Source organism: Pantherophis guttatus, chromosome 1, assembly GCF_059756535.1.
Source record: "Pantherophis guttatus breed Tessera chromosome 1, ASM5975653v1, whole genome shotgun sequence".
Classification (NCBI taxonomy): domain Eukaryota; kingdom Metazoa; phylum Chordata; class Lepidosauria; order Squamata; family Colubridae; genus Pantherophis; species Pantherophis guttatus.
The window spans coordinates 300,700,458-300,726,382 of record NC_142063.1 but is presented as its reverse complement, the minus strand read 5'-3'; the positions used below and the strand labels follow the sequence as shown (position 1 = coordinate 300,726,382).

At 36.3% G+C, this 25,925-nt stretch overlaps 1 protein-coding gene across 6 annotated transcripts in view; it reads left to right on the top strand.

The window, feature by feature from the left end:
• Positions 1-25,709, top strand: part of HHAT (hedgehog acyltransferase) — a 158,036-nt gene extending 132,327 nt beyond the window's left edge. For 3 of the 6 annotated variants that reach the window (XM_034427737.3, XM_034427735.3, XM_034427736.3), the window contains one exon: positions 17,362-18,189. In XM_034427737.3, coding sequence (XP_034283628.2) covers positions 17,362-17,564 — 203 coding nt within the window. In that variant the 3' untranslated portion in view covers positions 17,565-18,189. Of the gene's footprint in view, positions 1-17,361; positions 18,190-20,534; positions 20,621-21,763; positions 21,997-23,624 lie in introns of those variants that run through there. The other 3 variants (XM_034427740.3, XM_087883203.1, XM_034427739.3) reach the window with 2 other exon arrangements.
• Positions 25,710-25,925: the final 216 nt, after the last annotated feature.

Genomic DNA, 25,925 nt, shown 5'->3' with positions numbered 1-25,925 from the left:
TTTCTTTGGAAATATATCTTTTGTTTTTAAATGCTGGGATAATTTGTATTAGCAACTTTTTAAAGCTAATCCAACCTTCAACTTCTGAGTAGTAGGTTTGGCACATAATACGCATTTAAATATTGCTTCATCTCATTTTTTAAAGATAATAGTTATGACACAATTCAAGGTGTTGGTTTTTCCCCCACCCAGATTCTTTTAGACTTGACAGTATTGCCATTTATCATGAAGTAAATGGCTTTTAATCCTTGACTTTCAACTGCATCTGGGACTAGATTTCTGGTTGTAAATTGTTATGTCCTTATGTTAAGACACCCATCTGATTCAGGGGTGGGTTCTAAATTTTTTTACTACCGGTTCTGTGGGTGTGGCTTATTTTGTGGGTGTGGCTTGGAGGTCATGTGACTAGGTGGGCATGGCTAGCTGGTCAGAGTCATTTCTGGAAGGTCCTCGCACTTACGACCCGACTCATTTGTTTGCTTTTAACACTGATCAGCTGTAGGATGGCCCTGGGGGCATGAATTTAGTTCACAGGTGGCCATATTAAAAGTTCCTAGGTCCTTGCCCACTTCTTTAGGTCCAACAGGATGAAATATTCCAGGATAACTAGATAAGTCCATTCCCCAGGCATCTTCAAAGGACCTGCAATACCTTTGGTCTCCAACTGAGTGGATCTGAGTGATTTTATCAGAAAATTCCTCTACATGACCCTGAAGGTAAACCCCCAAGCCCCCTTACCCAGAAGGATCTGGATTACCTTAAACAGAGCCAATGGGTGGCACTCTGTGGAAGCAATGAGCATGTTTTGCCATTCTTACAGCCACAAGATAGGTCTTAATATTGACTCTAAATTATGTTTGACCGTAGTTATCCCTTGTCTTTTTCCAGAGGCATTCTAGATGTCTCTTGATGCTTTTCAGCTCCCATAGTTCCTTCATAAACCACAGTGAGTATCAGGTGATGGACCGAGAGGTTTCATGGGCACAATCCTATACAAGGCCTCATCCCACCTCCATATTTTTGGCAGCAACCAAGATCTCAGGAGGACCTTGCAGAGCCTATTGTAGAACCCCCAGGAACCTTTGGACCCCCACTGGATCCATCAGTGGTGGAGATGGACCAATTGAATAGGTCCTGCCTCCCTGCAGCAGGAGGTTGCATAAGAGAATTTCAAAGTCACCTGTTATCAACACTAATTAATGTTCCTGAGGATTTACTTTAAGATTAGAATATAGGATTTTCCTGTTTGGAAATGTATGGTTGTCCTGCATATTCAGCAGTGATGATGATATGTTGAATGTTCCTTTGGTTTTAATGTAGAATTAATTCATTTTCCAATCTTTAATTATAGCACTTCTATACAGTTATATGGAATTTCCCCCTTTTATTCCCCAACGAAGCAAATCTATTCTGTAGCATAGCTGTATTTCAAATGTTCAGAGGCAGATGACAAGCCATTGAGGTGCCAGGAGAGCCTTACTTATCTAGATATTTGGGGAGTATAAGATTCAGCAACAACTTAGTTCTTGGGAAGATGGGAAAAGTTTATAAGAAACACCAATTTCCTTGTAAATCCACATTTAAAGACTTTTTGGTTGCAAAAAATAAACAGATGTACTACCATTGTTATTGAAACAGCTGAACAGAAATACAGATGGTTAAACAGAGCACACTTTTAACATTGACATAGGTTTTGTCTGCTTTAACCTTTATTAGAAATCAATGCCTTCCTCTAAAACAGGAACTTATTCTGCAGAACTGGCATTCAGACTATTTCCTTTCCTTGTGAGGGCACGCACAACACTCTGCACTGACTTTATTTCCTAGAGTTGCTTTTGAAGGTGACTACTGCCAGTTGTCAGTATGGAAGGCACAGTATGCATTGCCTCTCCTGGTTGAAAATAATCAATTTCTTCTCTCTTTTGTCTTTGTACCACCCCACAAGGTTTGATTCTGTTCCTCTCTGGTCCCACTACTCACCCCAGTTCCTCGGGTCAGAACCAGCAAGGCTCCTTTTCTCCCTGCCAGCTCTTTCTCCATTGATCTGTTTGCTGCCAACCAAACCGCCTTATTTTCTTGCACTCCCAGATTGGCCCTCCTGCCTCTTTCAGTAGAAGATGGAATCCCTGCTGAGCACGCTTTGCTATTGGGGGGGGGGGGAGCCTGTCCTCCATTCCTCCTTTTTATTTACTGCTGTTGCCAAGAGGGAAAATACCTCCTCATTTTTCTCCTGATACCCCTGCATACCTTTAAACACTCTAAACTCCTTCTTACTTCTTCAATCTCCCTCAGTTCTAGCTTCCTTTCTTTTTCTGCTTTCTTGCCAAGACTCTTTTACCTTTTTGGCTAAAGAACAGTTATCCCTTTTATAGACTCCCTGCTTAACTTTCTCTTTCAGTTTAACACACTTTCTGCATTTTGACTGCTTAGGAAAAATCCTCTCTCATCCAGAATCTCTCCTTGATATTCTTTTTTTTGGCTGCAGTAATAACAGTAGTGCCTGCTATTTATCCTGTCCCATCTCCAAGGAGCCTTGTTCCCTGATTTCTGTAAGAACTATGACTTTATGGCAACTTGTATGCCATTGCTTTACAGCCAGTTGCTTTTTGTGGGATGGCCAACAAATATTAATCATTTATTAATCATTTATTAAATTTATTAAATTTGATTGATTAATAAATAAATGAATATGTTCTTGTTATAGAACTTTGCATCAAAATGTTAACTCTCTTAGGTGTTCCTAAACTCTAATCACAATTGAAGTGTGCGCATACATGAGAAATGCATTGACTTTATTCCCGCAGAATGCTTAAGGGGGGATATGGTATTGTGGGAACACCAAAAGGATGTCAATCCACAAATTAATTAACCACCATCAGATAACATTTAGCCTCAAGCAGATGAAGTGACATAGTCTTTACCCAGTCAATTATGTCATGGGAATCTCTAAACCAGGGATGTCAAATCCTATTGCATTGCAGGCTGTATCGTGCCATATCAGGATTGTTTTTGCACTTGTGGAGCCAAGATCAGCGTGGTCTGCACAGGTCGTATCTGGCTTGTGGCCGCGTGTTGGCACCCCTGGTCTAGACCCACTCAAATGACCTATTTTCCAGAAAACAAATTAGAGAGAAAAAGCAGATCCCTTTCTTAGAGAATTAACTGACAAAAGTCTGGCAATGTATTTATTTGTTTGCTTGCAGTGACTTTGTGTGGCTTACAAAATGATAAAAAGGTATGAAAGATAATACAAAATGATTAAAATTAAGAAGATTAAACAAACTAAAAACCAAGAGGACACTCAACTTGGGGGTCTTAGAAGACATTTTCCAAATATTGATTATCTGCAAGTGTTATGATGTGAGAATTGCTGATGGCTTGCCAAAAAGGAAAGTTTGAATGATATCTTTCTGTAGAAAGTAAGTGGGGATTTTGCATTCCCAAAAGGATGATTTTGAGCCCAGTTAGTTTGATCATATGCTGTGGGAATCATCAACAAGGAGAACAGACTAGCTTAAGTGACTCGTTGTCACAGTGGTGCATTGTGGATGAAAATGCCTCCTGTGCAGATGTTACCCACTTTAACTGTTCCAAAGCAAACACCTAAATATCATGTAGGACAGCTAAACTTCACTGTATCTTGCTCCTCTGGAATACACCCTCCTGGGAATCCAGACTACATCACACATACGGTTATGATGAAAATTCAGCCCAGGTAGTATTACTCATTTTTAAAAAAATTAAGATGCTTTAAACTATCTGCAGGGTGTGAAAGCAGAAAAGAAAGGACACATTTCAAACTTGGCAGAACAAAGAAGAAAAGCAATAAAAAGAAATTGATACTTTTAATCAAACAGCTCTTGTTTGATGAATGACACCAGCTAAAGTCAGACAATAAACTGTACAGCCTATTTGCTTCCTACTTACTCTTCCCAAGTATTTAACAAGTAAATAAACGCTACAGAAATAGCTCAAGAATCCCCAGAATTTTCTCATGTGAATTAATAAGCATGATAAAATTAGCTCTGAACTGTACCTTGATCAGAAAGCTAAGTAAATAAATAAATAAAATAAAGTTTGGAAGTTTTTATTTTGGAGACATATACTTCAGAAACAATTTATTTTTATCAAACAGCTCCATAAACTGGGCGCAAAAAGACTAGGAGCCGTGGTGGTGCAGTGGTTAGAATGCAGTATTGAAGGCTAATTCTGCTAATTGCAGGAGGTTTGATCTTCACTAGCTCAAGGTTGACTTAGCCTTCCATCCTTCCAGGGTCAGTAAAATGAGGACCCAGATTGTTGGGAAAAATATGCTGATTCTGTAAACCGCTTTAGAAAGGAGCTGTAAAGCTCTGTGAAGTGATATATAAGTCTTAAGTACTATTGCTATTATCAAGCAGCTTACGTTTCAATGCAAGAGTTCATTTATGTTGCTCCAGCCAGTTTCCATCCTTGGGTTCTCAATATCATCTGACACATCAACATCCATTCTCCTCAGGGAAATGCTTTGGCTGAGCACTTCCTGAGACTAGAGATTCCAATTACAAAAATGGCAAGTTAGACTTTCGTTTGGCTGTTTACTGTTCACTGGTTGCCAGTGCTTATTATACTCAGAATGCTAGGGTCTGCTTGTTTTCAAAGGCAAATAATGAAACTCTGAGATCTCAGGCTCACATTAATAAAATACCCAAACTCTGCACATTCTCTCTAAATCAATTTTGACAATTCTGTTTCATGCATGATAGTACATTAAATTATAAGGACTTGAGTTAAATGAACAGTTGACTGTAAAATGTGATCCTGCTGTCATTAAGGAAAATAATACTGATTTTGTATTTACTGTGGTACAAAAGACATTATATTTTCTTAAGTCACTAGAAATTATGGTAGGTGATTGATGTGTTTTGGATAACGCCGATCTAAGCATGAGCATAAATGTTGCAAAAATAGTTAGATGTTCTTGTTTTTCCTACTATAGTTGGATTAAAAATGTCCCCTTAGAACTTTTTAAAAGCAAAAATTGACTTTTTATGGCATGTATGCGATTATAATAGAACTCATGTGACTAAAAGATTGAAACTTGAAACTAAAAGATTCAGTATTTGAAAATGTTGACAAATACATGTGTGATTGAGATATAGGCTTTCTTTAAAAAGAGGGGAGAGTCCAATATACCAAGAAATCAAATTCTGGATTGTGCGCCAAATACCAGGACAAAATTTTCATGACAAAATGTGTTGAGTACCAAATTCAACGACTTTCAAAGCAATTGAGTACCAAGATATGACTGTACTATATAATGGAAATCATGATAGAATAGGAATGCAATATAGTGATTGGTAAACTTATTTGGCTACCCCACAAGTACTGATCACCATGTTCCAAAATTGACTCTTTGGCAAACAGTGAAGTATTGAGTGGTGCTTTGATGCCAAAAGTGTAAATGATACCTATAAGTATGCAAATGTATTTGTGAGATTAAATTAAAAGTTGTACATAGGTGTTTTAATAAATTATAAGAAACAGATATACAGCGTGTCTCTGTGTGTATGTACATAAAGTATACACTTGTATACACTGGAGAGAGAGAAAGCACAGTTTGAAGACAGCCCAAATTATTAAGATTTATCTGATTAGTGACCTCATGGTCATTCTTCAGTAGGTTCCTGTTTCATTCAAATACCCACAAAATATATACACATAGCAAATAAAACATTATGAAGAAAGGAGAAAGGAGTCATCTCACTTTTGCTGTAGACATAGCTTTATGCCTTTTTAGCATAACCTGGATAGAAAATGCCAATAACTGAGAAGTTAGAAATATTATGTTATTTGAAACCCAGAAGCCTATGCAAAGTGTCAAAGTGGCTTTGAAATTGCAATTTCCACATGGAATATGGCCTCATTGAGTGAATATTCTTGGTCTGAGAACTAGCTCTTGCTAGAAGAGAAATGTTTGAGATAACAAACAGAAAGATTTCATTTCAGAAAGCCAAGGGGAATTACATATTTCAGGCCCCCAAAGGGATTGACATCTCTTACCGGTTTGTTCTCTCCAAATACGATATAGCTGTGGTTATTATCACAAGATTCTTATTTCAGCATTTTAATGGATACATAAATATGCAATTTTACAGAATTTTGTGATTTGGTTTGCTTGCCAGTTGTATCTGGATACTCTTGCATTACAATATGTTTGCAAAGCTTTTTAAAGGAAATAACCACAAATGTGTTCTCTAAAGCATGTTATTTGTTTGACCTTGTAAATTTGAATATATTCAATTGAATTCGATTCTCGGAGACTGCCTGGATGAGTCTCTGCAGTTTTCTTGCCAAGGTTTTTTAGAAGTTGTTTGCTGTTGTCTCCTTCCTAGGGCTGAGAGAAAGTGACTGGCTTTGGGCCTAGGTGGCCCCTCAGTTTGATGGAGGCGGTGCAAACTGGAGTGATGGCAGAATTCCATGAGTGTTTACACAGATCTTCATAGACAAAGTGCTAAGAATCATACCAGGGCCATGCCATTTGGGGCAGGGCCATACCTTAAGTGTCCAGCATGCTGCCAAATAACTTCTATCCTGCCAATGATTTCTGAAATCTTTAATGTAGCTGTTCAATTTAATAGCTTTATTCCTATTAAATAATTAGTATTTGATTATATTTTGTCTCCTTCTCTGATCTAGACAGTTTGAACTATTGGCTGCAGAATGTTATAAATCTCATCACTTTTGGCTTTGCCGTTGAAAATGTTTGAACTAAAATTGACTTAAAATGTCAGGAGCAAATGGAGCAAATGAGCACTTTTGGGCAGCGAGAAGTAAACCAGCTCCTGATGCTAACCAGCTGACTTGATTAATTACTATTATTATCCAATAATTATTTAATAAGCTGAATTAAATTTACATGTTTAATTGAATATTACAACAAATGCAAATCAAAAAACAAATTTTAAAGCATCTGAGTAGCAGCCACTGTTCACACACACACACACACATACACACACACACACACACACACACCCCTGTTGTCTGGAACTTTCTCATTCTGCAGAAAAACCATTATTGATAACAGGCTGATGGGAAATAGTCTCCTCGCTTCCATAAATCAATTTACCCCAGCAGCTGTTTAAACCTGAGCTTTATCAAAAAGCTCTGGAAATCTTAATGGAAACCTCTAAGCTTTGTACTCTGCATCCCACTTGCTCTGCAGCCTGTCTTGCATTAATTTGCACGTGCAAGGCTGGAAAAGAAAAATAATGACAGCAAGACATTGTTCTTGCAAGAAATCTTCTTCTAGCAGCTTAGCTCTCAGACAAAGCAAAAAACAAACAAACCCAAAACTGATTTGGGGGCAAGCTGAGTGCTGGATTTCAGGCCAGCTATTTCTGAAGTGCTTCCTGCCTTAAAACCTCCTGAGGATCTATTGCCTGTCACCAAAAAAGGGGAGGGGAAAAAATCCCGCTCCAACTTTTGCAACATCCATTCAGTGCAAGAAATGGTTGTTTTCAATTGCTGGACTGCTTCTAGCTCTGGCAGTAGCACACAACATTTTTGATGGTTTATATAGCTCGAGTAAGTGCTTTTTAATTGTGTGGAACATTAAAACGAGAAAATAAACTTTGGAATCAAATGTCACCTTTAGTCAGCAGCATGAAAAAATGGTTATTGAGTTTAGCAACAGCAACAAAAAAGAATTTTGCTGTTTTATTTAATTGAAGAATAAAAAAAGTAAAGGTTTCCTTGTCCAGTTATGTGCCAGTCTGGGGCATGGATTCCATCTCCATTTTTTGGCCGGGGGTGCCAGCGTTGTCCGAAGACATTTTCTGTGGTCATGTGCCCACAGAAGCATGACTATACACCAAAGACTGATGTTGTTATTCCCACCAAAGTGGGAGTATATTAATATAAGTGACAGTTTATACCAAATCCACCGTTATCAACAAATAGAATACCAGATATAGTGTGTATGTGTGTGTATGATTTAACATGAACTCTAATAAAATTTCTCCACATTAAAAATTGCAGCAGATATTAGGAAAATACTCTTTTTAACATCTACATCTATCGGCAATATTAAATATAAATGCCATGAAACACATGGCATCCCTTCAACTTTAATGCGCTGAACTTAGATTTTGTTTGAAAAAAAAATAAGATTTAATGCTGTTACAAAATACTATAACTGATTGTCCTTTGGTCATGTATAAGGTTGCTGACACAGAATGACATCTATAGCTCCAATGGAACAGAACACATGTAATTAAAGGGTTGAACTCTGAAGTCCTTGGTGCTCTCTGAGCTTGGGTGTTTGCAGGCTTTTCATTACCTGACTGTAACATCCGTGCTAGTAAATGTGGGTTGCTCCCTGTTTATAAACAGTAGCTTGCTGTTGTAGGGCAGATGAAAAATAGACACCCACACAACTTTATTAAAAAGGGCCTGACACTCAATCCATTATAGCACAAACAACCCAAACTATGAAAAAGTGACACTACCATATAACAAAAAATCTCCAAATAACAAAAAATCTCCAAAAAAACCAACAGACTATTACAATCACATGGCATCACCATACTCAAACTACCATAAACAAACTAAAGACTTTAAGTAAAGACTTTCAGAACATTTGAAGTAAAACAAATGACCTAGTAGTCCAAGTAAGAAAAATAGGAGTCATCTACTACATTGTAAGGATTGTAACAGCCACTATGTATGGCAGGTAGGCTGAAGACTAGCAGAGCGCATCCATGAACACCAACTAGCAGACCAAGCTAAATTCAAAAATGCTAGGGAATTCCTGGAAGCTTGGGATTCAGATAAATCATCCATAATAGGTATAAAAGAGATAAACCACATTTACACGCTATTTATTTATTTATTTATTTATTTAATTGGTTCGATTTGTATGCCGCCCTTCTCCGGAGACTCAGGGCGGCTTACAATGCGTTAAGCAATAGCCTTCATACTTTTGTATATACCTGCTTAGTAGGGCTTTTGGCCCCCCCTAAGCGGTCTTCTTTTTATACAAAGTCAGCTTATTGCCCCCACAATCCGGGTCCTCATTTTACCTACCTCAGAAGGACGGAAGGCTGAGTCAACCTTGAGCCTGGTGAGATTTGAACTCACAGTAATTGCAGGCAGCTGGCAGCTAAGTGCTACTTAACAGCACTTTAGTCCGCTGCGCCACCAAGGCTCCTTAGTCCTATTCAAAAGAGACAATAAAAAAGCTATGAAGGAAAGAAAAGGACCAGAACACGCCATCTCCAGAGCCAACACCCAGATAAGCAGGGATTTACACTAGACGAACAAGCCAAAAACAATGATCAAGGAACTACCAACAAGAAAACCACATTACCATTAACCTTAGCAGGGCAAGCTACTGTATATACACAGGGACAAACCCCACATTCACTAGCATTGATGATGTTACCTAGTTTGGTAACATCTGCAAGTAAACAACCAAAGTCAGAAAGTACCAAGGACTCTATATTTATGCCATTTGTTGTATATATATATATATATATATTTCACCAATGGGCCCAAACTAATTTCTATCTATCCATGCCTTGCAATCATTGAACAGCTTTTCAGAGAATATTTCTTCTTTCTATATTGCACTGCATGAAATATTGTTGGAATTAACATTGTTGGATTAATCTATTAATGAAAGAAATAAATGTAAACAGGTACACTTCAATATATGTAAATGTACATGTAATTTACTTTTGATATTAGAATGGAAGTAACTTTCATTTTAGTATTCAGTAAATCAGTAAATAATACTCATTTTAAAATTTAGTATTCAAACTACAGTACTTATGTGTGGCTGTGTTTGTGGCATGATTAAATTGTCACGTTGTTTGCTATATCTGCACATGCTAATGTTGTATTGGGGGGGAGGACCTTAACATAACCTGTTAGGGTAACTTAGTTTATTGAGTGAACCATGAAAATGGGATAAATGAATAATTCCATCTGACTATAACCTACTTTGAGTAAACTCAGAAACATTGCTGTCATTTAACTTCTTATTTGTTTGCTGCCCCTGATGTAATCATAACAGAACAGAATAACAGAGTTGGGAGGTCTTCTAGTCCAACCCCCTGCTCAGGCAGGGAACCCTACACCATTTCAGACAAATGGTTGTCCAGTCTCTTCTTAAAAGCTTCCAGAGTTGGAGCATCCACAACTGCTGGAATCAAGTTGTTGCACTGGTTAATTGTTCTGTCAGGAAATTTATCCTTAGTTCTAAACTGCTTCTTTCCTTGACTGGTTTCCATCCATTGCTTCTTGTTCTGCTTTTGGGTGCTCTTCTTTGTGGCAACCCCTGGGATATTGGAACACTGTTATCATACCTAGTCCTTCTTTTCATTAAACTAGACATACCCAATTCCAGCAACCATTCTTTATATATTTCAGCCTCCAGCCCCCTAATTATCTTTGTTGCTCTTTTCTGCACTCTTTCTAGAGTCTCCACATCTTTTTTACATTGTGGCAATCAAAACTAGATGCAATATTCCAAGTGTGGTCCTATCAAGGTATTATAAAGTGGTAGTAATACTTCACATGATCTTATGTATATATCTATTATATATACCTTTCAACCTGACGGATGAATAAACTTCTCAAAAAAAGTGTTACAGTTTGGCTTCCTTGCACAATATCTACCCTCAGTTGGACATCAGACCAAGGCAATATTCAAAACAAAGTGTCTTGGATGTTAATGCCCAAATTGGCATTGAATCACTTAAACTTCAGGTCATTGAAATGGCTGGCCAAGAATAAAATTACTCTTCAAACAGAAAAAACCCTGACAAAGGGTCTGAGTCAATAATAGGATGGTCATTACCAGAGCAAAGTTTGCACAGCTGGATTTTGTTTTTAAATATAATGACTCTGCCAAGTCATATGGTAGAGAGAACATGTGTTTGTGGCGCTCCAGAAATAAAAGACATTGTGCACATCTTATTCAAGGCCAACTATACATCCCAGCCAGGACTCAGTAGTTGCACATGACTATTTGACAGAACTACACATTGGGACGATAACTTACCTTAGTTCCTTCAGATACAAATACATATGTAGTAATTAGAACTGCTAAGTTTATAGTCAGAGCTGTTCTGCTATGGACACATTTTACAAAATATATTGTGGTTGCTTATAAAGTTGATGCATTCATCTAAAAACATTGTTTTGTATATTTCTATTCATCTTGTTTTTCTGTACTCTTTATTGCACTATTTCATCTCACTCTTTTATTTTTATCTTATCTTACTTTTATTTTATGTCTTCTGACCTTACATTTAGAATAGAGTAGAATAGGAGAGTTGGAAGACTTGGAGACTTGGAGGAGACTTGGAGGTCCTGTAGTCCAACCCCCTATTCAGGCAGGAAACCCTAATGTTGTCCAATCGATTCGTCTTAAAAGCTTCCAGTGTTAGAGCATTCATAACTTCTGGAGGCGAGATAAAGTTGTTTATCTTATCATATTCTTTTATATTGTAGCTGATGCTTCTTCATATGGTCAGTTGACTAATCAATAAAGTTATATTCTGCTAGGCTATTATAGCAAATAATTTAAAAATGGATCCTACCAGTTAATCAAACTTTTAAATTGCACTCCTATGGCTCCCTGGAGAAGTTTTAGTCTCTCCCTCTGAGATCAGAGATACAGTTTGTCAATTCAGGAAACAACATGTAGGCTGAAAGACAATAATTCTGAGCAAGCTTTTCTTTCCTGCTTTCACTCAGCTGGTCTCCTGCTAGCAAGGCTTCCAGAAATGTCAGACAACTTTGATGCTGGAGAGAATTACTTCGCTTGTTGTTTAATCGAGAAACTAAAATAACTGCTAAACCAGTTCAAAAATTTTGTAGCTCAGTGGCAGAGCATCATCACCAGTTAAGATCAGACTACTGGTGATGCAAAGATGTGAGCTTCAGGCCTTGGAGAATCAGTGCAAAAATAGGCAATATTGGAATGAGACAGCATTTACTGAAAAACTTTAGGAGATGTTAAAAGAACAGCATAAATGGTCATTCCATTGCTTAGAAAAGCATTTTTTCATGGTTCCTTTCTCTTTCGTTAAAAAAAAAAAAACATACTCCTATTGAACCTTGCTTTATGGTTCCAATTCAGAACAGATTTATCTATTTTTTCCATATGTCTTTTATTTAATATGCTGGAAATCTTAAGGGAGAGTTGGGAGTAACCTCCTCTTAAAACAATTCAAAGAGAATACACTTGTACATATTTGTTCCAAAGATGCTGCTGTGCAGGAAAATGCAAGCTCTCATTCCAGTACCATACATTCTTTGCCTGTTGCATTCTAATGAGAGCTGAGACTCCATCGCAGCAGTGCTGGTTCCTGTTTTTCCTTTGTTCGCTGCATGGCCCAATGACTCGTTCTCTCTTGTTACAAAAAGAGATTAGTGTTGATAGGCAAACAGAACAGGGATATCTGAATTATCTTGTTAGCGTTGTTATTATTAGAATTTTGGGGCAGTAATGAGGAACTGATTCATGCAGATTTAATGGGTCTGCATGTTTCTAGACATGGTTCTTGATGCTTCTGTTCCCAGCACCTCCACTTAAAGGAAATACAATGTGCTGGGGAAAACTTCTTTGAAGAGATGGATATCCTGTGCCCATTTGAGTAGACAGATTGAATTAAGTCAGTAACTAGAATACTGGTTCAATATAAAGCAACTTCATAAATGAACCAGATCTATACCTTCTTGTACTAATCAGGAAAACAGGAATATCTCGTATTACATCCTCCTTTACTGCACAATGTTTGTACCTGTTGGTACATTATGTTTTCTCCTTCCTATCTCATTTTCAGCTGCTTATACTGGAACATTTCTAGATTTCTATAATATAGTAGCACTTGATGTGTTTGTCTAGTTAACTTAAATAATAGAAAGACAGATTTCTTTAAACCAACAGACAGGGTGATGTCTAAGATACAACTTTTGTCTACCTTCAGATTTTTTTAAAATGTGTTTTGCTTGCCATTTTATTCAAGCAAATTAACAAAAAACACTAAACTTTTAATCAACATAGAATAGGTCATTTGGTATGGTTCATTCATCCATACAGCCTTACACTGCTCAATCTTGTGGTCCTCTTAGGCAAAAATGTCAATGTATAGATGTACTTTTTTTCTGAATAGATTTGTACCATTGACTCTGACTGGCCTGATCATTTTTTGGATGAGGGACTGAACTTTCTTAATTCGTTCTAGAAATGGTTGTGTGATGTGTTGTCTTGGGCTGTCTCCTGGAGAGGGGAAGGCTATTATTCTGCTAATTTGGTCTAGAGCTAAACAATAATTTGTGTTCCCAGTATCTTTTTCCAGAGGCAGATCATCTCTCCTAAATATGAATACACATTATCTTCTTAAAGTCAACCTTAAGAACATCACTGCAGACTTAGAGTAGAACACTTGGCTTTTGGTCTTCTACAGATTTTTCTGAATGTAAATTTGGAACCCATTTATGAATAAATACATATATTATGTGTTGCTTGTCTCTCAGATTCTGAGAAACTAAGCCCCATTGCCCTGAGCCCATATTCCAAATCAGGAGAGTCATATTCATACTTCCTAGAAGGGAAACGGTTTTTTCCCAACATCTATCTGTTTACCTGATGGAGGATATGGTTCTTCAGAAGAACCATTGCCTTTTAAATAAACAAGGACCTTCTCCCTCCCTCCCTCCCTCCCCACTCTCTCTCCCCCCTCTCTCTCCCTCTCTCTCTCTCCCTCCATCCCTCCCTCTCCCTCTCTCTCTTTCCCTCCCTCTCTCTCACCCCCCCTCTCTTTGCTGGCAAAACCAAGAAAGAGAAATTGCACCAAGTGAAATTATCATGCCTGTCATAGCTCAATAATGAGACTCTGCTTTACAAGCATGTCTCAAATTCAATCCAAGTAGACTTGGAAAAAATCTGATCTGAAACTTTAAAGAGCTCTGTCAGTCAGTTGAAAATATTGTGCTAAATGAAACAGTTGTCTGACTGGGAACAAAGCATGTTCTTCTCTGTTCTTCCTCTGCTTCTCTAAGATCTATTTATATTGCTGATTTTGTCACTTTGTCTTCCTGCTGCCTAGCCTCCCAGCATGCTCACCAACCTTTCAGTATCATTTAAAGGGAAAAAGTACAAAAGTCTATTATGACTTGCAATTATTATTTGTTTTTAAATATAAATGTTCTGTCTCTACTGTAGAATCCCAATTAGTGAACACATCCAGACAAAGTACCCAGCAAAATACAATCTGAGACTACCTCACCTTCATGTATATTTGCACATTAAGCTGACCACCTACAGCATAATTTGTTAAGGTACAGCCCTTTGTTTGGATTTTGCAAATGAAAACATTTTTAGCATCTCAGGTGGTAGAAGTGCTCTGGTTTTACCTTGAGGGAAGAACAGGAGACATATGGAGAAGGAAGAATCTTTAATAAACTTAAACGATGTCTCCAAAACATTAATATCTTGATAATGTTTGTATGACATCATGTACCTTTCTCCATAATCAGAACACAAGACTGCACGACCCCTGCATCAGCAGCAGTTATTTCAAGAGTGCTTTTGCCACATGCAAAACATTTAGTCCTTGCAGATCTGGGCAAGCAAACCTATAATGATATATTGGTCTAAGTGGAACAACATTTATCATCCTGCTGTTTGAGACCCACATCTTTTGTGTGTGTGTGTTGTGTGTGTGTGTGTTGTATCCTCTCCCACTCTTTCATCCAGAAAGTTTTTTTTTAAAAAAAATTAAAGTTGATCTTAAGTTCCTTCTAAAGTCTTAGTGGATTGCCAAAGTCAGAAAAGTCACCTGATTGATTAAACCAAAGTCACTCCACACTTAATCTTTTTTGGATGATGTTTTCCATTCAGAGGAAGATGAAAGAGACAACTAAAGAAAGGCTGTGAGATGGCAAGTCTGATGAATTGATCTCATGTCAATTCAATTACATAAATAAGCCTAATGGATCAATCCTATCAACTGATGGGATACTGCCAATCGCTAAACTGGTGGTTTTAACTGTTCTTTTTTGCATACATAGATTGCTACATTCATCAAGGGACTAATAACCTTCTTTGCAGTGGTCCTTGGAGCGATTTACAAACTTTCATTTTAATAACCTGAACAATTTGGTAGGATAAGGAACTTTGCCATCTCTTTCTTTTTGTACTATTTTTAGTTCATTGATAAGCAAATTTTAAAAATCAACCATAACATTCTTATTTCTCCTGGGGCGGGGAGGAGCATTTATTCTTATTCTCTACTTCCCTTTTTTTTTTTTACTTGCAGATCCATTAAAAGGTTTCTCCCTTTCTGCTTTGGTTGCTAACGTCTTCAATGTTTTTTGATAAACGTTTTGGTCAACAGTTTTTAGAAAAGCCTTATATATAATTCTAGCTAAAATGTGGTGGGTCTTCTACAGCCTTGAAGGGAAAAAATGCTGGAAAGGAGGCAACTGGATAAAAACTTAGAATTTGTCTTCATTCTTTGTCCAGCAATTGATTATTTCAATCTGGAGTCAAATTCTGTTATCTATTAAACTTGCATAGGTGAATAAAGTGTAAAGAGAATAAAACAGGCATTGGCAGCAATTAGTACACAGCGATTCATCTATACTGCCTTCATGCATCTTTCTCATTTAATATTTTAATATGCCAGGGAAAAAAAGACCTCCCTAATCTTGGCTATAATTAGAATGTGAAAACAAGAAAAAAAAATCATAGGTGGGGTTTTTTTCTTTCCTCAAATTCTTTAGAAAGCAGAATGTTTGCTAAGGGGCACACAGCTCATGGCTTTGTGCAATTTTCTACAGCTTTGGGGTAGCCTGCAGACATTCTCCCAAAAGTGCTCCAAATTGATTGTGTCAGGAGGAGAAATTGTTGAAGAATGGAGAGTAATCATATTGACTACATTTGATTAACATAACCTCAGTTTCTTTTAAATTAAATTGAATTTAGTTTTCTTTCTCAACTCACAGGCAAATGACAGATTTTAGTATATTAAAAAAAAAGATTGCCTACTTCTAAGTAGGCAGCCTTGAAATAGTTTTAACCTTTACTTAACTGTAAGCACATTAGTTATAAAATAATAAAGCACTCACATGCTTGTCCTCTCCGATTTCATTCTGCCTGGTATTAAAAGCAGTCTGGAGGTAAATCATATATTACTGACTGTTCAGAATGTTCAAAATCTTTGCCTGGCCTTTTCTAGCCTTGCTAAAAAGATTATTAAATTGGAAATAATCAAAACAATTGAATTAAATAATTTATAGTCCAAAGGAGTCTCAAAGCAACTTACAGGATTTAAAACTATTTAATGAATTATTGGCAGAAGTAGAAAAGGGAATCCAAAATTTAAAGGAACAATTTAGATATTTCAGATCAGATTAGAAACCAAAGGTGGCAACTATGACCTGGATAACTGAGAATCTCCATAGACATTCAGATCTAGAAGTATGATCTTAACCCAGATACTGAAGTGACAGTAAGCTTCATTCCAGGGAAGCCTTCTAGATAAAGTTTTCAGAGGAAACATACTGTAAATGACTTATTATTTGTCTGTCTGTCTATCTATCTATCTATCTATCTATCTATCTATCTATCTATCCATCCAGTGGTGGGTTTCCAATTTTTTACTATCGGTTCTGTGGGCGTGGCCTGGTGGGCGTGGCATGGCAGGGGAAGGATACTGTAAAATTTCCAATCCCTCCCCAATCTAGGGGAAGGTTACTGCAAAATCCCCATTTCCTCCCCATCAGCTGGGACTTGGGAGGCAGAGAATAGATAGGGGCGGGGCCAGTCAGAATTTTTACTACGGGTTTTCCGAACTACTCAAAATTTCTGCTACTGGTTCTCCAGAACTGGTTAGAACCTGCTGAAACCCACCTCTGTATCTATCTATCTACCTACCTACCTACCTAGCTATCTAGCTATCTAGCTATCTTACATGCTGCCCATCTCAAGTAGAGGCAATTCCAACTTGATTCTGAATAATTTGACCTAAAGGAAGGAGTATATGATGGATTTTTAAAGCCAAAATCAGGTAGCTTCCTTTGTCTTGTAGATTTATAATTTAACAGCAGGCCCTTTTAGAAAAAATATTTGGCAGCTGTAATCAGTATTGATTTAAAAAAAAATGAAGGACAATTAATAGTACATTTAACCGGCTTTCATGCCTTAAATGAAGCCTCGCCTGATTTGTGTTATGTAGATACAGGTTTTAGCTTAATTATGTTTACCAGCTCTGCGTTTTGTTTCAAATAAGGACAGTAGGAGTTTATACATTACTACTCTCTCACACTCTCTTTCTCACTCTCTCTCTCTTCTGTTTTTTACAGGTTGGCCCTGGGCAACATTGTCTGTTGTTGGAATCTTATATTGTTACTCTAATGTTGGGATTGAGTGGCAACACACACACGCCAAAGTTAACAGTCCTGTCCTTAAAAGAAAGGATAGTGGAATTTTCACACGAACGTTCATTTCTTCATCAACACAACAACATTTCAGTTTTTCTGGAGAATCAATGTCTGGTCGTGTATGAATTCCACAAGTAAAACCAGGCAACATAAAATAAAGACATTCTGGTTTCTAAAACCAGACATTGTAATATTTGATTTTATATCAATTCTCTAAAATATAACTAGTTTTATATATATTTGTTTCCAAAGTTTCTATTTATAAGGAAATTGTGTTTGTAACAAAGTGATGTGTATTTAGGAAACTACTGTAATTTAGTCATAAGGATGAAAAACAATAGCAATGAATCTATAACATTTGTCTTCCCCCTTTTAGAAGAGCCCCATAAATAACTTTGAAGTAAGAACTTTTAATGAAATCCAAAATTGCATGCAATAATGCTTTCCTTTACTGGGTCCAAACCAGTTGGGTGGTTTCCTCAATCCTTCAAAAAAAAAAAAAAAAACCCTGAAGATATAGGAGACTTTAGAAGAGAGAACACAGCCACTTGTCCTCTCTCTGCCCCACAAAAATCTTGTGCTGATAAAAATTCCAGCAGTAAAAATATTCCATTGGACCTCACCTTCTGTTCTAGAAATGTTGGAAATAATATGTTTAGATTTAGTTACCTTTGTCAAGTCACAATTTTACAAATGCTTTTAAGATATTGAATATATTTGCATTAAAAAAAACTGTATGTGTTACCTGTTCATTCGTGTTGCAAGTATATGTATGAATGAATGATTTTGCAGTTGTCAACCAACCCAAAATATGATTGGAACTAAGGATAAGATGAAGGGGAAAATATACATAACAGGCTATTAATTAAAAATAATAATTTATTAAAGATTATTTGAAAGCAAGTTAATGACTTCTGTAAAGCATAAACAAGCAGTCTTTTTTCCATGGAACAAAATTAGCAAACCTTCCAAGTTCCATATTCTGGCCTAGCAGACTCTCAGGACAACCCTTTCCTCTGAGAGAGAGATAATGGATCTGAAGATTTATTTATTTATTAAATTTAAGTGTTGCTCATCTTACTAGACAGAGTGATTCTGGGTGTCCAAAATGACTTGGTTTTATTCTTTTTATATGTGAATCTCCTTTCCTCACATAACAGCGTAATTATACTGTATATCCAAGAAGGTGAGTGACATTGTCATTCTTCAAGGAAAAATATTAATGGTATTCCTAGAAGTAATACATTGAGCCTATTCAGGCCTATTCACATTAGAGGAATAAATCATTGCCACCATCAAGGTTGGAAAGGTAAAGGCTCATTATATACACCTTTTGGATTCAAATATGGATATATTTATCAATTTGGCAATAGGTCATCAATAAACCGTAATATTTCCTTGGCATAGTTCTTTGAAAGGATTTGCTTATATTTCTGTAATGATAGCCCGCACATTCATAACCAATGTCATACCTCTTTCTGAAGGAGACTTCTGCCAAAACAGAAAAAGAGCAAGTATGAAAGTTCTATAGATTCACAACTCCATCTTAGGAACAAGCCATTTCATTCAGTGCAGTGAAATATAGGTGGGCCCTTAAAATGTTTTACAGATGTTTGGTTCTTATATATATTATATTTAAACAGATATTCCAAAGTAATGGAATTTTGTTTTTAAATAGTCAATTTCACAATAGATGGTAAAGAAATAGGAAATAGAATATTAGAAGTAAAAAAAAAAATTCACAATTGACTGCAATCATGTACAATAACATTTCTTCAAGGTTCAGGGTTGAGCAATGAGATGCCCACTGTTAATTGATGTCACTTAGCTCCTTTTGCTAATAGGAGTGGATGAACAATAGTTTCTTTATCGTGACTTCTAAATCTGATTTCTGTCATGTTCCAGTACTATCAACCATAGCGGTGCAGTTCATTCTCACAAAAAACTTTTTGTTTGGCAACTCAGTGTGACATCATTGTGCTTCCATGTTTCTATATTCTCGAAGTAATTCTCATCCAAAAATAATGGAACCAACTGAAAATTAATTAGAAGGCAGAGCTTAGAAAATTGTTCTGGAGAGAAAATCCTAAATCTTACTACAGCTGAGCTGTAGGGAGCAGCATTTGCTACGATAATTCTAAGTCCTGGTAGGTGCATTGAGGAACTAGGATCTTTCTTGATGAGAAAGATCTATGTATATTACATCAAGACAGAATGGGGCTAAGGCAGAATGTTTGTTTCAAAGTCTATTTCATACTCTACTATGCATAGGAAATTGTACTTCCCAATTTCTGCCCAGAACTTTTTTCAGCCCTACAGAATAGATTCTTTCCATCAGCTGTAGTATCCTAATGGTGTTTTGTGAGGAGACAATACACCAGCCTATGACAAATGTCATTCTGTAACAACTATATCATATTGGTACAATTAAATTAATTCATGCTTTCATGAAACTTTCCTCAATTACAGATGGGTGTCAGGCTTTGCTCCCAGATCACTTTCACCTTGGATAATTAAAATCCACTTAGTTTGACTAATCTGCTTAAAACAGCTCAAAGGAAAAAGGCATATAATCTTTAAAAGTCCTTGAAATACTAATAATAGCATTAAAAACATTTTCCCCCCTCACTGTATCTTCACTTATATACATCCTGATTTTTTCCCCGGTCTGTTTTGCCCTTTAGGTCACTTGATTTCGAATAAATAGAAAAATATTCAAAAAATGGTTTGTGCAAGTCCTCATATTTATCATTTCAATTTCAGCCAGTCTAGCTAAAAAGTCTGTAGTATCTGATAATGGATTTTGTAGCTGGCTAGCACTGAAATATTTTATATTAAACTCTGCTCAGTCACTCTTTGAAGTCATAATTTATTGTGGGAGTGGGGAAATGAACCAGGTTTAAATATAAACTTTGCTTAAACTTAAATATGTGTAAAGGGTGCATTTACTGGAAAGGAAGAATGAACGACTCAGAGGAACAAAAAAAAAAAGCAATACAATAATTCATGGGATTTGTAAGCTCATTCCAGCCTCCTTGATTGATGTTGGTCTCTGCATCCAAGAGATTCTTCCTTCCCATTTTGTTTTGCTACAGTGATTCACTTGAAATGCCCTCCAAATCTGGCTATACTCCAAACTGAAGGGAAATGAACCAAGACCTGATAAGTTATTCTGGAGAAGGTAAGATAAGTAATAAATAGGGTTTTTTTTTTTTAAAAAAAAGCACCAAATATATGTATGTGCTGTTTGTACTGTCAAGTTTAACACAAGGAAGAAAAACCTTCAATGGGAAAAGATGTTGCACTGGACATACAAAAGAAACCAGCTGATGTCTTAATAATTAAAAGGGATATGCAAATAAACCAAGAGAGTGACCTGGATAATTTCCCTATATTGGGATTTACTAAACATAACATGTTAAAACTCTGGAGAATTTAGTGAGAAGGAACAAAGAAAAAATGAAAATAAATTGAATTCTAGGACATTATTTGAAGGACCCCAAAATAAAAAATGTTAGATGTCTCTAACATTTTTCTGGCAACAATATTTCTTTCTAAATTATTCCCTAGATTTAAGAATGAATTTTGATAGATTATCTCCTTAACAGCATATTGCTGAAGCATCAAATCTAATTCACAAAGAATGTTTGCCAATTCCTCCCCAGATACAGATTCAATATTGAGTGATGATTATTTTTTATATTACATAAATGAAATGAGATAACCAAAGTCTTAAGTAGGACTTAATTCTTACTAAATCACATCTATCTGATGGCAGGAATAAAAAGGTGGCAACACTCACTTTTAGCAACAAGGCCAATCATTACTCATTAAAGGAAATAACTGGATAATCAATCCAAAATTGTTGAATAAGATTTGATTGATTGCTCTGCTTGAGAAGACCTCTGATAAAATTCACATGCCTGTGAAATCGTTATATGAAATTGTTATTTTATCCCGATTGGTAGCATTTCATTTGTTTTCTAAATTGCAAAATGAATACCTATCAGCATGTATGAAACTGGTATGATACAGGATTGCTTGTTGTAGACCGCAGAATTAATGACTGCTGCTTCCAATCATGAACATCCTAATGTATCTGCCAGTTACAGAAGTTCAACAGATCTGAAAGGCACTGTGTGCACTTCAAAAATCAAAAGAACAGCTTTAGACCTGTGAGCACAGCCTTTTTCTGACAGTCATTAAAGTGGCCTGTTCTTTTTAGGTTTTTGTGCAAAACTGGAAAATGATGGTGCAGCTTTAGAAAGCAAATTAACTTTAATGAGTAGATGCTTAGAGTAGCATCTGTTCTTTCTTCTTTCAGGCTGATGCAGAAGCCCTGGGAGGTTGGAGAAATGCTGTGCATATTTGTGTGGGATTTGAAGCACTGGGTGCAGGCCCCTACTAGATTTCAGGAGGCTGGTGTTAGTCCATTACATTTGTAAATCCACACATTGATAGAACTCTTCTCCGTAAATGTCTTAGGAGAATGATGTATGGATAAATCCTATGACATGAATTTTAATTAATTTGTAAATTAAACATCTGTAGGACACTTGGGATGTTTCGTCTCTTCCCTCTTTCCCCACCACAAGGTTGATCAAGTTATTTAGGCACCTGAGGCAGGCAGCTCAACAATACATTCTATCTTTCTTCATAGCAAAAATATAACATTAAATAAAACTTCTCTGCATTTTGCTGGTGTAAATCTAGATGTGTAAGTCAGCTACTTCATTCTGCTTAAGGGGTCTGGTGGGGGGCGGCACTATACAGTATAAACTGGGAATGCCTAATCCCATCCTCAAGCCAACACGCTGACAGAAATGCTCTAAGTATCCATAATTCCATCATTCCTGTTCAAAGCTTCAGAGAGCAAAGTGAGACTTTGCACATTGTGGTAGAATATTCTTCCAGTCATTTTTAATGCAAGCGTCAGCACAAAATATGTTTTGCCAATAACTGGGATCTTCTGTTCATCAAAGCATTTTACTGTTTCCACATTGCTACTAGTGTTGCCACAATTTGCCCCTTGTCTTTTCTGGGAGAGAAGTTAAGGAGGGGATAGTCTACAATTTCCCACTAAGAAAAATCAATGGGCAGTATTAATTTTCACTCATGTCAAAATTTGGCGTTTAGTCAAACGTTAGTTTTCCTTTAGTCCTTCTGTTTCTTAATTTCCTCCAGCAGCATATGGCATCATTTCCTAGCCATTTTCAAGACCTGAGTAAATATATTTGAGGTCATGACAGAATAGATTGTGCATGATACAAGTATGACAACATGAATGGTGGGTTGGCCAAGTGTTATTATATAATTCTAGGGGTGTTGTATAATTTGCAGCACTGGCTTGTTTATATGTGTTGTTTGTCAACGTGAAAATGGTTGGGTTTAAAGTGTGGCAGGTGTTTGGGTAAAAATAAAAGGAAAGAAAAACAAAAGCATTTGCATTTGAGATCATTATAGAAGACAATTGGAAGATACAGATGAGACCTTTCTAAAATCTAGATGACTAGTTTTTCAAAGAGGCATGCAATTGTGATAATGGAAGATTTAAATTATTCTGACATCTGCTGGGTATCTAACTATGCCAAGAATCAGAAAACCAGAAAATTCTGATGACAACTTCATTTGTCAGAAGATGGGAAGAAAGAACAAGAAGTTATGTTATCCTGGACATGTCCTTAGCAAGAGAGAGGAAATTATTGAAAAAATAACATAGAGTGGTATTGGGAAATAAAACTCATAATTATGGCCTTCACAATATCCAGGGCAGGAGGCGATGAAAGGAACTGACCTTTACATTGGATTTGGGGAAAGAATGGATATCCAGGAAATATGGGAGATACTGAGAGTGTAAAGAAAAAGGATTTCTACAAGACAGAAAAGTAGAAGATTTCTAAAGCCAGCACGAAAACATGCAGAGCTCTCTAACATACCAAAGAGAAAAAAGAACATGCTGGGGAAATAAAATGAGGGGAGCATAACAAAAGAACATTATAAAATGTAGGAAAGGTAAATCTCATAGTAGGCCTAGTTTTGCAGGAGAATCCAAAAACAACAAAGGGTCCTTTGAGTAGATTGGGATCAAAAGGAAAGGCAAAGAGAATGTAGATTTTGTTGCAAAGAGAAAATGATGCTGATGCCGATAATGAATTTAACTCTATTTTTGGTCTGTCTTGCCTCAGAAGAAAATAAAAATCCTAGCTGCTCCTTATGCCAGTGGAAAGAAGGAAGAAGGAACTGCCATTTAGAACAGGTAAATAGTAGGTAAGGGAGAATGTAGCTGATTCAAGCAAATTCAAGTCTCTAGGGCCAGATGGATTTCAACCTAGGATCCTGATGGAATTAATAAAGCAGATACCAGAACTGCTTTCAGTAATCTTTGAGAAGTGGGGGACTGGTGAGACCCCAGAAGACCGGAGGAGAGCAACTGTCAACATTATTTTCAAAAAGGTGAATAAAGAGGGCTCACAGACATTTCAGCTTGACTGTACTGGACAAACTCTTCAAACAGCATGTTGTGAGCAGTTGGATAGATGTGTCATAATTAACAAAAGCCAAAGTGGGTTTGTCACAGCCAATCATGCCAGATTAACTGCACCTCTTTCTTTGAAAGGCTTACTAGTTTAGAAGGTCAGAAGAATCTGCAGACATAGTATATCTAGACCTCAGCAAATCAGTGTGCCACATGATTATTTTCTTCATTAAATAATAAAATATGGGCCAGTTGGATTCAGATTTGACTGAATGACCATAGTAAGAGATTCATTGATGGCTCTACTTCAGCTCGGACAGAAGTATCAAGTGGAGGGTAAGAAGGCTTTGTCTGGGTCCTCTGTTGCTCAACATTTTTATTAATAATTTTCTATAATGGAATTAAAGGGGATTTTATAAGTGTGCAATAACAGGAAACTTATACTTGAGTTGTAAGTAAAAAGATTCAAAAAGATTTAGAGAAAAGGTCTTTAATCTTTGTGTGCCAGGGGAGGGAAGGGAAGGGAGATCTTTATGAATCTTTCCTTTCACGCAAAAATATATATTTAAATGTATAAAATAAAATTCTCTTGACACCAAAGCTGTAAAAGAAGAAGTAAGAAGAAGATAAAATAAAATGCATAGTTATATACATTTATCCTTTCCCTTGGGGCATAACCCCAATGGCTAATCTCCATTTCCCTCCTAAGAAAATTTTAAAAAGAGCATTTAAAAAAGAGTTAAGAAGTTCTGTCTTATCAGCCTCCCACATTATCATTTCACCACTTTCTCTTTGCAAATGGACTTACATTTCCATTGGCTCCCATATTTGTTTTAATGTACTGTTTTGTGTTATTTTGATATTACTGACATTACTTTCTTGAAGCATCCACTTATTCTGAGCTTTAGTATTTTGGAGACAGGAGAGTGGCAAAGTTCCTCGTTTCTGGAGACTACCTTGTATTCTTCTTTTACATTTCTTGTATGTTTCCTGTTTCCATTTCTGATACAAGTTTCTCTTTGTTGTTTTAGAGAGCTCTGTATATAACCATGCTGGCCTCTGTAGATCTTTTCCATTTTTTTTCTTTCCTAAGAGAAATTGTTTGTGGCTGCATCTTCTGTGTCCAATTTTATAGAATTTCCCAGCTTTCCTGGACACTTTTTTCCAGAAGAATTTTAAGCCATAATAAGCTTGGTAGGCATGCAAAAAAAGCTTAAAAAGCAAACATTTTACAGGGGATTTTAAAGATTAATATTCAATTAAATCCAGAACCATTTTAGGTTTGATAGCCTAAACAGTTAGAAAAACTATGAAGATTACTCTAGTAAGATTACTATATGCACAAAGATAGGAAGATGCAGCATGAACGATTGGGTAGTGAAATTGATAGAAGTTGCTGAGATGGACAAAACTGATTTTTGACAACCAAACTTTAATATTAGAGAAAGGATAATATGTATATTTATTGATGATTGAAATCCCCTTATATATTATTTTGTGTGTAAAAATAAATAAGAACTAGATTATGGCTAGGATGATTAGACAGGGTAGATTATAGAACGAAGAGTGGTATGTTGTAACCATAGAGTAATAAGTAAATTAATAATTGTATATTACTGCTGTAAAGAAGCTATTTCTTTGTATTTTTATATTTTTCTTTATTTCTTTTTTCCTATTTTCTTCTGCTTTTAGCTTTTTCTGTTATATCTCTTTTTTTCTTTTCTCTGTTCTGTTTTAATTTCTGTTATTATTGATTTTAAGACTTTTAATAAAAATTATGTTTAAAAAAGTTAAACCATGGGATTGGACTTACCTTCTTTTATAAATATCCCTCTGAAGCTGTCTGCTTCTTCTTGGTTCCTCATTGTCTGAATTTCACAAATTTCAAGGATAATTTTCCCTATATAAATGAATGGCTTCCTTCCTTTCAAATATCTCAGCTCTAATTGTCAAAGATCTATAAAATTCATTTGTTATTTTCTGAATAAAAGTCCATATAGTATAATAATGT